Source organism: Notothenia rossii (assembly GCF_949606895.1).
Source record: "Notothenia rossii genome assembly, chromosome: 5".
Taxonomy (NCBI): Eukaryota; Metazoa; Chordata; class Actinopteri; order Perciformes; family Nototheniidae; genus Notothenia; species Notothenia rossii.
In genome coordinates, this window is record NC_136903.1 from 7,986,429 (window position 1) to 8,002,421 (window position 15,993).

Genomic DNA, 15,993 nt, shown 5'->3' on the forward strand with positions numbered 1-15,993 from the left:
CAAATTGTTTGGCATCCTCAGCCCCTCTGTCTCACTGCCTAAAATGGAAAAACTCTCATTCAGTGTTTGGCTTTGATCTGGAGGTCTGGGTTTTCAATGTGTTCTCATGTTTTAAGCAAAGTATGATGCTCTGAGTTTAACCAGAAAAATCACATTGAATTGAGTCCTCAATCTGTAATTAGTTTACCGCTTTAATTGCACAAAGTACACATTATTATAAATTAGATTGTGCATTAACCTTTCAGAATGTATAATGACAATGTATGCATCATAATAAACCATGATCCAAAATCCTTGAGAAAAGCAGAAGCCTATCATGTGAAAGTAAGCTGTACACTGGCTGTATTTTTGGTCATTTTGTCCAAACACATGGACAGTATAAGTGTATCATCTTCAGGGCAAACCAGAAAAAATTATTATTATCAGAGGAGGTATGTGGGTCACCGTCTGTTTTGCATCCATATCCACCTCTTTTACATCACCAGGGGGAGATGAAGAGCTGAGAAAAGCTTTGAAATAGAGTGAAAGATAACAGAAGCTGATGTTCCTGACTCTGCTTTCTGTGTCCTTCCCATAGGTCCTTCCACACCAGACACCCCCTCAGTCATGATACCAGGATGTAGGTCAGGGATGCTTTGAGGAGAATGCTGCGATAGGATATGAATGCACAAACAGTGTGTGCACAACATACACAAACACACGCATACATAATCCTTGTCAAGGCCAGGGGTCAAAGTGCGTAACATAACTGTTATGAAAAATTGTCACAGTGAATGGGAAGTCAAATAGACATTAAAGAACATTTCCACCACAAATAGGTGTTCGTTTAATCACGTTGTTAATGAACAGTGACTGCTGAGTTCCAAATCGATGTCTTCTCAACTTTGAGATGTTTTGTCATAAAATGTAGTGCCCTTCCTGCTCCCCAGAGGATGATTCCTGATGACCTTGCCGAAGTCCAATACGTTAACATAAATCTCTAAAGTAGATAAGTATTTACTCATAAATGACAGTACACTCAGTAATAGTGGCCATGTTGAGTAGTCAGAACATTTAAACACTTGAAAAAAAATGGGAATCTTTTACATACTATCTATCCATGACAACAGAGACATAGAAGTTCAAATAAAAAAGTATACTTTAAAAAAGTCTGACAATGTAAAGCTGCGCCTGACAAGCCAAGTCTGACATATCCTAAAATGGCCAGCAATTGTATAGAGCATACCTTTTTTTTTATTTGTTGCAGCAAAGTTGTCTCTTGACTTTCATTCTTCATTATGTTTTCCCTAAGTTGTTCATTCTCGTGTTATTCTTAAGAAGGTTAAAACGATTCAGCTTGAAGTGAATTGCATACCTTAATTGAAACAACCAGGCAAGTTTTCATGATACATCCAATGCTATAAATGTCAACAGATTCCTCAAATTGTAATTAGAGTAAACGTGTTATTGTGAATTCTGGGACCGAAACAGTAAAAACACACCAAAGAACAAACAGGCTTCCTGCCATAATGCTCTCCATGCTGATGGAATCACTCAGCAGATGCACTCAGTTGGGCAGAGAGGACTCTTTTCCAAAGCAAATATGGTACCACATTTTGTATCATACTGACCTGCTTATGAGTGCGTAGTTATTAGAATAGCCGAGCCAAGATGTAAATACAGTCTTATACGTCACAGAAGTAGAACATTCTTCATTGAGTGCCATCTTGAAAAAAAAATTCTGATCTGACCCAACAGTCTGGTCTCCCAGCTCGTGTTTGTAATACAAACAAGGCAGAGAACTGGTTTGTTTTGGGGACATTTTCTACTTTTTCTTAGGACATTTTCTAATGATGTGACCCTTATTTAGTGATTCCCAAATTGTAAAAACCTGGTGCACTTAATTAGATTAACCGAGAATAAAAAGACAATATAATAGCTAGATGTTATTATCCAGAAATCAAAAATAATGGGAGTAGGGGCAAACTACATATCATTTTAATTTCACATTTAAAATAAATGGCTGTACATACAGAATATCCATTTCACATAAAAGCAAGCAAAGTATACATGTTTTGTACTGCCCCGGGGACCTTTCTTATTGCATCAGATGTCTCTATCTTAAAGTCCAGCTGATCAGAGCAGTCTGTGACTCATCATTAAAACTATTAGAAACACATACTGTTTTAATCTTAAACAAAGTCGGGTATGTCCCTGTATGACCTGTTGTATGTGTCAATATTAAGACATGTTTTGGTGTCTCTTTTGTTTACTGATCACACAACTCATGTTTGGTGGGATTCCTTTAAGCAGTGAACACAAATATAAATACAAACAAACAAAAAGAAAGCGATTTAAAGCAGAAATCAGCAACAAATTACGTTTATTGTCCTAGTTTCTAAAGGAAGCATGAAGGTGCTTTAATTTAAAGAATAAAACAATGGCACATCAAACCATTAAAAAGTAAATGCTTTTCATTTCACAAACTTTAAGCATGAAATATCCAAATATCTGTTCATTCTTGCACACCATGACAGAGCACTTCCTATATATATTTTGGTAATTTACAGCTGTTGATCCGAAGAAGATGTTTGCGCTCGGCTCTGTCTCATCCTGTCTGCTCAGACTCCGGCCAACACACTGCCATTACACTTAAAGTGCACTTAAAGCAGTGATGTTGCCTTTCAAACCTCTTGGCATCCCACCTGCAATGAAGGAAGAAAACATAGGCACTTTAACAAGATTACGTATTTTCTGTCTCCCTCAGACATCCTGATGCTTTGACAGCTCGTACAGTTTGTTCCATGTGCTACATGTTCTTTTTCACACACAATTGCCCTTTTATGCACTCATGTCATCTGTCAGGTTGTTAGCTCTGGCTAGGCCAACACACCATGCACGTCACAGAGGAACATGACCTCCGCTACACTGATTTCCTGCAGATGTTGTTCTTTAACTGATTGGTTAATTAACCATTGTGTAATTCAGTTCCAAGGCTTAAGAAAAAAAGTGAAAAGCCTTATTGTCCTTATAGCAGGCTTTCATTTTGAGGCAAAAGTCTACAGGCAGTGACACTCCTCACTTTTCATTTTGAAAAAATTGGGTATATAATCAAGCATAATATATACTTCATGTTTTAAGACACTAAGCATCTGTCATGTTTTCTGAATCAGACAGTGAAAGTAATTAGGAGGGAAATATCCTCATACATGTGGTTCATTACAGTGACGCTTTAACACACTTCCTAATCTGCTCTGCCCAAAAACTAGGTTGCTGGAGAAAGAAGGCGGGAAGTGGACGCATGAAGCGGATCAATCTGTCACCCCAAAAGATGACAAATATGTTTTTCTCCTCTCTGTCTATCTCCAAACTGTCCAACACACCTTTAGCAGAAATGCAGTGACGCAAATGCTTCCAGAGTTGCGTCGCCACACGTGAACACAGGCAGTAATTCTGCAGTGGAAGTGGTTACTCTAAGTATGACAGCTTTACGGGCAAAAGACAAACAATGACTAACGTGTGTGTTTGTGTGAGAGAGGAGAGGAGAGGTGAGATGAGGAGAGCTAGCTGGTGCTTATCCATCCTCTTCATTGGTTGGGAGACAGGAAGTAGCTGTTGTTTACAGAAGTGTGTCAGATGCAGCAGCACGTCAGGGGTTATCATTATGTTTTGCTTTACTTGCCTCTTTTATAGTTGAATATATTATATTATTATCTTATATTATATTATATATTATAGATAGTTGAAATAATTGCTGACAATATTTTGTATTTTTGTATTGCCACCGAAAAGCCCAGATATCCTCATCCATATCCTCATATGTAATATTCTTCTGTATTCCTTACAGACTCGTACCAACCAGGGAGATACTCAAAATGACCCAAAGAATAACAAATACTAAAAGACTAAAATGAGATCAAATCAGCTACAAAGAAACTCATAATTATGACAAAGAGACACATAAAAACGACCACAATAAGATGCTTAACAACTCAAATGTATTTTCGTCTTGCCACTATGTATACTGTAGGAAGGACATTTTGAATGTTTGTGTCCAGGGGCCCATTGTCAAATGCAGACTCCTTTTTGACTGATACTCAAAAACAAAAAACTTGCCGTACTGTTTGAAGAGATGACCCTTTCTTATAAAAAGATGAAACAACATACACTATTCATTTCTTGTTTTTGAGGACTTACAGAACGTCCCTTGTTGGAACCAATGGGCCCGAGTCTAAGTGCCATAGACAGGGTGTAAGGAAGTCAGAAAGTGTTACGTTGTTAAATCCTTTTTGAGGGATTTGCTGGGAATAAGTCAAACCTGTGTCTGCCTCACACTTCATGATCTCTCCAGTTTGTGTACCTCTGGGATTCTCCTCACGACACAAGCATCACAGTCCAACACTTAAACCATAATACGTCTGGAGATAACGTCTCTCCCATCTCACAGATGTACTTAATCAGAGTCTAGTCTTAGTCAAGCCTAATGCAACCCAAACAGAATCTCAACTAAACCCCGATTCAGCACCGTCTCCGTCTGCAAGAAGCCGCTCACTCGCTCTCCGAGAAGTCATCATGCATCACTTGTCTCCGAGTGGATTAGGAGAGAAGGCCTGTTGGCTGCAGGAGGGAGGTGTGCAGAGGGCTCTCCTCTCAGCATGACGCTGGTGTTTGTGGCTGAGTTCACTCATGACATCGTGACATTACTGAAAGTACGTCACCAGCTCAGCTAGCATGCAGCATAAATATTGTGTTCATGGGTCAGACGTCAGCTTATCTTAACAATAACACTCAAGATGGAGAGCCACTAAAGGCTATACATCACCGCCTACTGTCTCCTCACTTCCTCTGCTTAATCCTGACAATGTCTCTCTTACACAGAGGTGGGGGAAGTAGTCATATTGTACGTAAGTAAAAGTAGAAGTACCAGAGTGTAGGAATACTCTGTTACAAGTAAAAGTCCTGCAATCAAAATGTTACTCAGGTAAAAGTAGGAAAATAGTTACTATCAAAATATACTTAAAAAAAAAAAAAAGTAGTCATTCTGCAGATAATATATAGGATATGTTTTGATTATAATGATTGATGCATTAGTGTTATCAAAGCTGGTAAAGTGCAGCTAGTTTGAATGACTTTGCATACTGCACTGTAGTTTGTGAATTTACTCCAGGTGGAACTAAAGTCTAATTTAAGAGTTGATTATATTTCACATCATTCATCCACATCTGTAAAGTAACTAAAGTTACCTTAAAAACCTCCAAACTGTACTTAAGAACAGTACTTGAGTGAATCTACTTAGTTACTTTACACCTCTGCTCTCACATGACATGGTATTTAACTGCTGCTTTTACCATCCACTCTGGCTCCCTATTGGCTGCAGGGATTTAGGGTCAAACCGCTGACCTTACGATTGAAAAACTCCCATGTACCCCGTGCACAACCAGCTGCAGTAAACCCCTTTAGGATCTCTATTTTTTTCTCATTTTAACGTGTTGTTTTTAATAGTATTTCTTTTGGCTTTTTATTGTATTTTGTGTGTTAAAATGTGCTTTTATAAAGTGTTTCTTTTGCACTCTGATTGAATGTTGTTTGGAAAGCACTTTGGATTTCCTTGTTGAAATGTGCATACATCTGTTTTACTATAGTTGACTGAGTTTAAATCAGGTTGTACTTAAGTGTAAGTTTACTTAATATACACTGAACAAAAACATAAATGCAACACTTTTGTTTTTGCTCCCATTTTTCATGAGATGAACTCAAAGATCTAAAACATTTTCTATATACACAAAATAACCATTTCTCTCAAATATTGTTCACAAATCTGAAAAAATTTGTGATAGTGAGCACTTCTCCTTTGCCGAGATAATCCGTCCCACCTCACAGGTGTGGCATATCAAGATGCTGATTAGACAGCATGATTATTGCACAGGTGTGCCTTAGGCTGGCCACAATAAAAGGCCACCCTTAAACGTGCAGTTTTGCTTTATTGGGGGGGTCTGGGGGGGTCCGAAAACCAGTCAGAGAACATGTCACCCATTGAGCTTGTTTGGGATGCTCTGGATCGGCGTATACGACAGCGTGTTCCAGTTCCTGCCAATATCCAGCAACTTCGCACAGCCATTGAAGAGGAGTGGACCAACATTCCACAATCAACAACCTGATCAACTTTATGCGAAGGAGATGGGTGACATGTTAGGGTTAGGGTTTAACCCTAGGGTTTTCGGACCCCCCCAGACCCCCATAATAAAGCAAAACTGCACGTTTCAGAGTGGCCTTTTATTGTGGCCAGCCTAAGGCACAGCTGTGCAATAATCATGCTGTCTAATCAGCATCTTGATATGCCACACCTGTGAGGTGGGATGGATTATCTCGGCAAAGGAGAAGTGCTCACTATCACAGATTTTTTCAGATTTGAGAACAATATTTGAGAGAAATTGTTATTTTGTGTATGTAGAAAATGTTTTAGATCTTTGAGTTCATCTCATGAAAAATGGGAGCAAAAACAAAAGTGTTGCATTTATATTTTTGTTCAGTGTACAAAAAGTCTAAATAAGATAACTCATTGGCAACTGATGGTATTTGGTTTTAGCAATTGCACTTTCTTAATAGTGATTACATAAGAAATAGAAACAGAGAATGACTCAAAATACTTGAAAATATTTATTAAAGTACATAACAAACATTGTAACATATATGTATAAAGTAAAACAAAAATAAAAGTTATGATTTTCTTTGAAAGTCGAGTAGACTTTAGAAGTCAGAAAGAGCAGTCAAATATCACATCTACAACTCCACTTGGTTATGAACAAAATAAGAGAATAAATAAAGACATTTAGAAAGGCATTGTGTTTGCTCTGTGATGAGCAGATTTCATTCAGCGTGGAAAAGCCGGAAAACAAGAGCTCGAACTCTTGAAAAGCTTTGTAATGGTTCTCTGCTGCTTCCCATTGCTTACATTGCTTAGTCAAAGTATTTACAGTGTGGAAAGTCAGTCTAACTGAACTCTCTATGGTGACCGGTCAAGTAGAAAAATCTGGATTGAAACAAAAATACCTATACATCTTTAAAATGGAAAAGAATCTCAACCAGCTTTTATCATTCAAGTTTTCCTCGTCGACGTCTACAGTAGAAAAGGAATACATTTGAAGAGTGTGTTGGACACAGCGTCACCTGCTACTTTCTCACTCATCATATCTATACAGCACTTTAACCAGTCTGTGGCACAGGCTTTACAGATGTGCATACTGTATGTTGATATGTTAGTATATAATAAATGCAGGCAGCAGTAGCAGGCCAGGTTGGTTCAGTTCAGTTGGCCTCCTTTGAAGCGGCGTCAAGGTGAAAGGGAGGAACAGGGACCACCACATCTCAGTGGGGGGAGTCGGAGTCACTGGAGTCCAGACTGGCGTGTCTGGGAGTGGGGGTGCAGCTGTGAGGGGCGGACGGGGGGCAGTGGAGGGTCTGGGTGCTCCGCCTCAGGTTCTCTAGCGACTGCAGGAAGGAGCGGCGTGCCCTCTCCTCCTCCAGGGGGGAGGACCCCTCCTCCTCCACCTCTGCGATCTCAGCAAAGGTGACAGGTTGTGTTTTGAAGCGCGCCTCACGGGGCCTCCGGGAGCGGCTCTTGCCCCTCGCTGGGCCCTTGGGGACCGGCAGCTGCTGGGGGAATTCCTCCATGGCCGAGGCCATAAGGTGGGCCGGCAGGACGTGGAAGCCTGAGGCCTCCATGACCATCTGACGCACTGCAGCCATTGGTGGAGAAGAAGCCCAAAATTGATGTGCAATTAGTTGCAAAAAAGTGTGCAGCTCTCACAATTGTCCTTCCTTGCTATTTCCTATTTCAAGTGTTGCTCAGGAGCAATCACAAAGCAAGAGTTTGAGCAAAATCAATTCAAACAGAACTCCTTAAACCTCCAAGTCCACTGAAGATTACAAATCTTGAACTGCTCTTGATCTTCTAGATTTCACTCTTCGGTGTGATTCCTCCGCTGATGTCTCTTCTCTCTCTTGTGTGTGTGAGTCTCAGTCTGCTGAGGTGAATGCCACCGACAGCTCCAGCTCTCTCTTTTATAGCGGCTCACAACCCACTCACTGTCTCTCTCTCTCTCTCTCTCTGCTCCCTCCCACTCCCCTCCCTCTCTGTCACTGCTCCGGCCTTCAGAGCAGTAAACCAGTCAGAGTCACTCCACCAAAATAAACACACGAGGAGAGAATATGTGTGTGTATGCCTGGGTGAGGAAGTTTGATGAGCTTGTAGGGGTGACAGAGGTTTAGACACAGAAGGAGGGGAAGACGGTGGAGACAGAAATGGAGACGTGAAAAGCAGTGAGACAGATTCAGAATTAGAGCACGGAGAAAAGTGGACCAAACCAAAGTCAAGGTGGAAACACTCAAATAACATGACACGTGTAAATCTGTAGGGGTACATCTCTGCTAGATATATAGCTGCTTAAAGCTGAAGGAGTTACAGAGGTGGGATACGATGTTGGTATCTGCAGGGCGGAGAGTTTCTCTGTTGCACTGCATTATATTGGAGGATTTCTTTGTCTGACGTATCTATTGCAAGATTCAGGGAATGTTTGCCTGAAGCTTAAATATGGGTGAGAACTAACCAGCCAAATTAAGGTTCATTCATTAAAGTGTCAATTAAAGAGCCTCAAAAGGTTAGGAAAAAATAATAGGACGCAGTTGCCAATCTATGGAATTCTAAACATCCATTGTTTGGGATGAATTTACTTTTCCTCACAATTACTGACATACTCAAGCTGGATATTTTATATTTTCAAATCAAAGTAAATGTTATTATAACCCAATATAACACAATCCAAATGGGTATCGGTGTCTGTAAAGTTCAACACAACATGACTGAGTGAAAAAATTGCTACCATAGACTGTATATATAGTTTGCAAAATAGACAACTGAAATTACAAACATGATAATGCGAATGCTTAAATTGTTAGTCAAGGAAAAAGTTGTATGCCTCCCAAAGTCAGGACTAAGTAGATATACTACAGCAAAAACAGTATTTTGTCTTCTGAAAAATGAATGCACAGTCAAATTAATGATATGGTTTTAAAGGGGCCATGTTTCTTTCACCTTAAAGTTCACCTATTATGCAAAATCCACTGTTTCCATGTCTCTTCTACATCAACATGTGTCCCCTCTTCTTCATGTCTCTTCTACATCAACATGTGTCCCCTCTGTGTAAAGAGACTTTGAAAGTTTCAGGAACAAAGATTCTCTCTCTTTTTGTCCTGATCCATTTCTATAAAAACCTGTCTGAAAATGAGCTGATCAGATTTTGGACACTTTATGATGTCATAACGTTTGTTTGGCTTGTGTAACCATTAGCCAATCAGCAACCAAGGTAGTAATTTGAAAATACACAGCCGGAAAAAATCTGCCCCTTCCTTACAGAGCCCCTCCTCCAACACACACGAACGCGCACATGACCAATGAGGGCAGAGATAAGTTTGTGCACAGATGGAAGGCTGACAGGCAGGTAGGCCATCCAGTTACTTTAGCCGGGCCGGCTCAGATGATTAGTCGTGCTTTTTACAGCGCCACGGCTTCCAGAGGACATTTTTTAATGTATTTATTGTCAAAGCATTTAATGTATTCATTGCTATCGGGATGTTAAGAGCATTCCATGGAATATAACAAAAAGTGTTTCTGAAGTGAATTACCTACCCCACCTTTAATAGAATAGGTTATAATACGTTCTCACACTAACGTCCTAATGTCTGAGAAACTTTTGTCACAGTAACCAAAGATAAGTTAACATGCAATGCCATGGAGGGAGAGGCAACCGTTTTGGGGATTATAAAAGTGAACAACCTTTTTCTTTGTGTTCTTGAGAAGCATGAAAACAAAAGTTATGTTGTAATATTCGTCCCCGTAACAATACATGTTTTCTTCAAAATAAACCTGGTTTTCAAATTTGATTTCTAAGTTATTTTAATTATGTAAAGTATCTTCGAAATCCTTTAAAGCAACATTTTAGAGGTTGTAGTAAAAACATTTGACATATGTTTGAGGTAACTATTTCTAAACGATCTTTCTCTAAAATGCATAAAGAATACCATCCATCCATCCATCCATCCATCCATCCATCCATCCATCCATCCATCCAAAATGCATAAAGAATACATGTAAATTCATTTTTGGAAAGCACTTTGAATTGCTTTGTGTTGAAAGGTGCCGTATAAATAAAGTTGCCTTGCCTTGCCTAAAGAAATGTGTGAAAATGTATTTTGAAAATGTTTGCAGATGAGACGAATGTCCTGTAATGTCATGGTCACAGGATGTCACAGCTAACAAGGAAACACAAACACATCATTAAGCCCCAGACTCACATAAGTCAACATGTCACGTCTTCTTAACCGTAACGACTAAATGTATCAGTGTCCTCTCTGACGGGGGAACGTCAGGGCGGTGCAGATCTGTCGGGTTACAGTCACACTGCAGCGCTCAAAGGCACATTTCTATCAGAGTGACATCGATGTAATGAGGGTCACATTTTCTATATTCTCTTCAGAAGCATTGATCACTTCCTGAGCCAATCAACACACTCTTGACTAAGTAATTAGTAATATGAAGTAATTTGAACGCTTAAAGAGGGCCTATTACGCTTTTTGTCCCTTTCCTGTTATATAGGTTTTTGTGCATGTAAATGGTCTTCAAAGGATAAAAATCCCAAAGTTCAGTAATCATTTTCTCAGCAATCTCTCAGCAGACATCTCTTCTCGTCACATACAGTGAAGCCATAGACTGACGCACTTAGTTGGTGTGAGGCTTGACAAATAAACACAATGACGTTCTAAAACTAATATTTGTACTAACTGTATCTGGACCAGGGTTCAATGAAAGAGATCGTAAACATTACATTTGTCTCTACTAATGTGATAATTAGTGGGATCTCTCTGTGTAATTATTGAGCTGTTTTCTTAATTCCACCTATAGGTATCAATTCAGGATGTTGAAAGTGACACTGTGTGTAATGATGTCAAACGATATAGCATAACTGAACTCTCCAGAGCAGTAAAATGCTCTGGAGAGTAGCTTTATAAACCTTTCATCACTACTTTCGTGTCCAATAGGCTTCAAATTCATGGAACTATTATTTCCTCGTCTCACCATTTCCTGAAACATCCCTCCCCTACCAACACGCAGGGCTTTTTATGGTCTAAATACCCCAATATACTTCATGTATCCTAAAACAAACCTGTAGTGTGAACGTTGTCCTTGACACACAAGCAAAAGTTAGCTCTGAAAACAGATTCAATATAGAAAATAGTAATAATTAAAATGATTAGTTACAGTAGGATGTCATTATCTGTGTATCAGCTCATAAACATTATTAGACATTATGGTTTTCTTTATGTATCTTTATAAAATAAACGTATGAAATGCACATACATGATAGCAGGGGGATGTATAAGTAACTGACACACACCTACAGATCAGATCATAATCCATAATTGCAGTTAGTGTCACAGTTGGCAAGGCAACATGTACACAAACACCAGAAACTCAGGAGGGCATCCACAGTCAGTAATATTACAAGCAAAGTTACTAACATTACATTCGCAGTTACTAAAATTAACTTGTAGTATCGTCAACTGTGGCATGTTCACCACGTACGATCAGTCTCACTGCAGTGACAACTTTATTGCGTTTCAATGGCTGACTTCATGATCTTTTCTTTGCCACATTTGAGCTTTCAGGAGTGACCGCATGGTCTATTTCAGATTTTGTCATACATTCCTGGATGCAACCTCAAGATGGTGAGATGGGGATCAGGTCACCCTGTGTCTTGTCTTACACACACACACACACACACACACACACACACACACACACACACACACACACACACACACACACACACACACACACACACACACACACACACACACACACACACACACACACACACACACACACACACACACACACACACACACACACACACACACACACACACACACACACACACACACACACACACACACACACACACACACACACACACACACACACACACACACACACGGTAAGTCGCGGAAGTGAACTTGCAAATACCTTGCTCTATTTTGAGTAGATATAAGGTCACACGTGATCAAGCCAACAGCTGCTTAGTCAAGTGACATCACATGTCATTCCAGTTTAACCATAGGTGTGTGTGTGTGTGTGTGTGTGTGTGTGTGTGTGTGTGTGTGTGTGTGTGTGTGTGTGTGTGTGTGTGTGTGTGTGTGCCCGCTTGATTTTTCATATTATATCATCACCCTTGATTTATCCTAAGTGTTTCGTTACTTGTTTGTTGCGAGTGAGAAGTGTTTTGAGCATGAACTGTGTGTGTCCTTGGGGACGTTGTGTTTTTCTCAAACTGTTGGCCAAGGCTGCATGTGTTGTTCACAAGGACATCAAAACAAAAAACATTAACAAACGTTTGCAGGGCCATGCGATATGGAAAGCTTATTTGAATCATATTAATCTTCCCTCTCTTCCATTGGATTTATTAAATAAATTGCATGTGGTTTAGTGTCACAAAGAACAACAATTGTGCAACCAACCAATCCAAACAAGCCAGTAAAAACGATGCCGGTATTTATCACTGCTCACAAATAAGCTTTAAAAATAGAAGCATCTCTTATGCACATGCAATAGTTATAAAAGGTGTATAAGGTGCATTATTAATTTAATTACTGATATTTAAAAAAGTGCTACACAATTATGAGCCACTTATTAATTATGAGCCACTGTCAGTGACATAATATATATATATAAATACTACCGTCCTGGTTATGAAACATGGTTGGAAACAAGGGCATACGCCAGAAGAGGAATCATATAAAGTGATATTGTAATTAACAAGTAGGTTCGACTTTCACTATGTGTAACTTCATTAGAGTCTAAGAGTGAGTGTGTGTGTGTGTGTGTGTGTGTGTGTGTGTGTGTGTGTGTGTGTGGCCTAGCATTACTATACTTGTGGGGACTTAAATCTGTTTACACAGTCACGTGTGGGGACTGGCTTTCCTTATGGGGACAAATTGGAGGGGAATCATTAATTTTAGGGTGAAGACTTGGTTAGGTTTAGGATAAGGATAAGGGTAAGGGTTAGGGTTAGGCATGTGTTGGTTATGGTTAAGGTTAGGACAAGTCTCCAGGAAATGCATGTAAGTCAATGTAATGTCCCCTGAAGTGATGAATACATGGTGTGTGTGTGTGTGTGTGTGTGTGTGTGTGTGTGTGTGTGTGTGTGTGTGTGTGTGTGTGTGTGTGTGTGTGTGTGTCTTATCCTGTGAAATATCTCATAATCTCTACTGGATAGATTTGCACAAAACTAAGTATTGGCATGGTCTTCAGAAGATACTGTATCTAGTATAACAAGTTATATTAATTTAATCAACACATTGCCTGTATTGGATTTCATCACTGTCTAACATTTAGTAAATAATGTACTGTGTTTGAAACTTTCTTTATGGGTGAGTTTTTTTACAATGTATATTTCACAGGTACGGGATCTGGATCTGCGTATATTTATTAGATACAATCTATTTTCATTAATGTTCAAAGATGAATTGTAGGATAGAGGACACACTAAACAACTTTTCTGCAACAGAAAGCATTTTCAATATGTTCAGTATCAATTGAAATTGTTTGAATATAGAATAACTCTAGTAGCCTATTGAGTTTTAGTTTGTGAAAAGTGAGTTTTGCTGGTTTGCAAACAGAAATAACCCTGAAAATGATATATTTTATCGACACAAATGTCCAAAGTAATGTCTTCAACAAAGTGCGCGGAAGAAGAAAGTGTAAAAAATGAAAGAGAGAAAGAGGGAGAGAGAAAGAAAGTCAAAAAGTCAAGGAAAACCCATTATCTACGTCCGTGGGTCAGGAGGTGAGGAACACGCCACAGGCAACATTCCCGGACAACAGATCGCCCTCAATGGGACGGCCCTGTTACCATGGAAACCCAAATGTCAGGGGACAGCAAGAGGAGGGGAACCAAAGTTGGGAAGTCACATAACATCTCAGGTACGCTGCTAAAATACATCCTGCCTGATCTACTTAAAATCATGCAGGAAAAATATTGTGCAATGATTTTAATCGATATATAAGAAGTTGGAGCAACATGAAAAGACAATTAGAAACAGTTTGGATCATTTAGTACCAGATCTTCTTGAGATTTAGAGCCATTAAAGTGTTCACTGATTCAGTGGTGCAATGTAGCTCATGAAGGCGACTGATTTGTAAAAATCATCAAACTAATATTATTGGACAAATCTCTTTAGTGTCCGCGAACAAGTCTGTTGAAAAAACGATTGGTCATGAATCTCTGACTTTTTCTAATTTGTTGCCCACATGCTGAACTGCTTTCATGGCTGCCAGCTCTTGGTGCACCCCCTCATGACTCAGGACGAGTTGGAGGAAATTAATACTTTGAAAAAACAAATAGAGAGTGCAACATTTGTCTTCATCTATGAACAGTCACGTTTTTGTCATGACCCTAACCCTAACCCTTTTAACCCTAACCCTAAGCCAAGGAACCACAGATTCACACAATTCTGATATTAGAAGCCTACCTATACTGTAAGTGGGACGCTTATGCATTAGGTTGTATAATTAAAGGTGGGGTAGGTAAGTTTGAGAAACCGGCTCGAGATACACTTTTTGTTATATTCCATGGAATGCTCTTAAAGGAAGGCTCCAGTCATTAGATAGTTAATAAAAATTCAGTATTTAGTGAAACATTATGTTTAAACCATACCCTGAAGAAATCTGCGATATTCCCCGGTAAATAATGATTTTATAGCTCTTTTTTTTATCAAAACCTTTATATTCCGTCAGGCAGCTGCCATTTTGGCCATTTTCAGTAGTCACATGATCCGAAAAACTAGGTCGAGACGTCATCTATGCGTTCACTTTGTAAACACGACAGCTCATTCGACGAAAACATGGCGGAGTATTTGAGTTCGGACTCGTCAGCCGAGGAAGAAGTTTTGAGCAATGTGGAGAGATTGGATGGGGGAATTCAGCCATACAGGTTCGAGTCAAGTGGCCAGAACCGTCAGGAATCCAGGGACAGTGACGATGAGGATGAACAGCACGGTGATCTTGCTGGAGACGATCCCTTTACTCGTGCAATTGATTTCGGGGGGCGAGTAGGGAGACCTGTACATGAATGGTATACTTGCGATCGGTGTGTAGCCATGGACAATCCTCTTATGAACATATGTTGTCATGAGCTTGAAGAGCTTGAAAATAAACTGTTCACAGACGACTTGGATTGCATATGTTTACACAGGGAATTCAACACTGTGGTGTTAGAAAAGAATGTATTTAGAACAGCACTGGTTGCCATGAAGGATGTGAAACGCACCTCTTTGGTTGAACCAATAAATGAAAGGTGGGTACATTTGACGGGTACAGCCCTTTCTTCTTAGCATTATATACTTTACAATTATTATTATTATTATTATTATTAATGGACATATCAACTAAAGACATTGTATTTGGTTAGGAAGTTCTGGATTAAAGATTGAATTGACTTTATCAAAAGTTTTATAATGACGTTTACATTCTAGGAGGAAATGATTTTCATCCTCAATCTCATGGCAATGTTTGCACAACCAGTCATTTACAGGAGTATTTCTGTATCGACCATATTCAATAAGAAGTTAATGGTTGTTAATTCTAAAGCGTGTCAAATGGATTCTGTCTACAATTGCATGGCAAGGACATGAAGGACAATGACAGATAATTTTCAAAACCAAAACTTTACTAAGTATAGCCATGATCAAATAAATCAAAAAGCATATATACAGAATGCACTCTTTATAGAACAATGTAGGCTAGGATTCCTAACACAGGGCTGCCAACATTTGAGTTCAGCTTGGAGTGAGATTTTTTTTGGTGAACCGAAAAAAGAAACGTTCATGTGTACAGTGTTACAAATGTATTGAACATGTACAGGGTTTCCCATTAATGTACCGGGCGCTACAGTGGAATACGCA

General features: G+C 39.4%; 2 protein-coding genes across 2 annotated transcripts in view; both read right to left on the reverse strand.

Annotated features, from left to right (window-relative positions):
* Positions 1–2,345: 2,345 nt before the first annotated feature.
* alkbh3 (alkB homolog 3, alpha-ketoglutarate dependent dioxygenase) overlaps positions 2,346–15,993 on the reverse strand; it is a 39,276-nt gene continuing 25,628 nt past the window's right edge. Inside the window, exon 11 of the mRNA XM_079685460.1 lies at positions 2,346–2,684. The gene's annotated coding sequence lies outside the window, so the exon portion shown is untranslated. The remainder of the gene's footprint in view (positions 2,685–15,993) is intronic.
* cUnh11orf96 (chromosome Un C11orf96 homolog) lies at positions 6,624–8,027 on the reverse strand. Its single transcript, XM_079684413.1, has one exon. It carries the CDS (start codon positions 7,723–7,725, stop codon positions 7,345–7,347), a length of 381 nt encoding a protein of 126 aa, XP_079540539.1. The 5' UTR covers positions 7,726–8,027; the 3' UTR covers positions 6,624–7,344.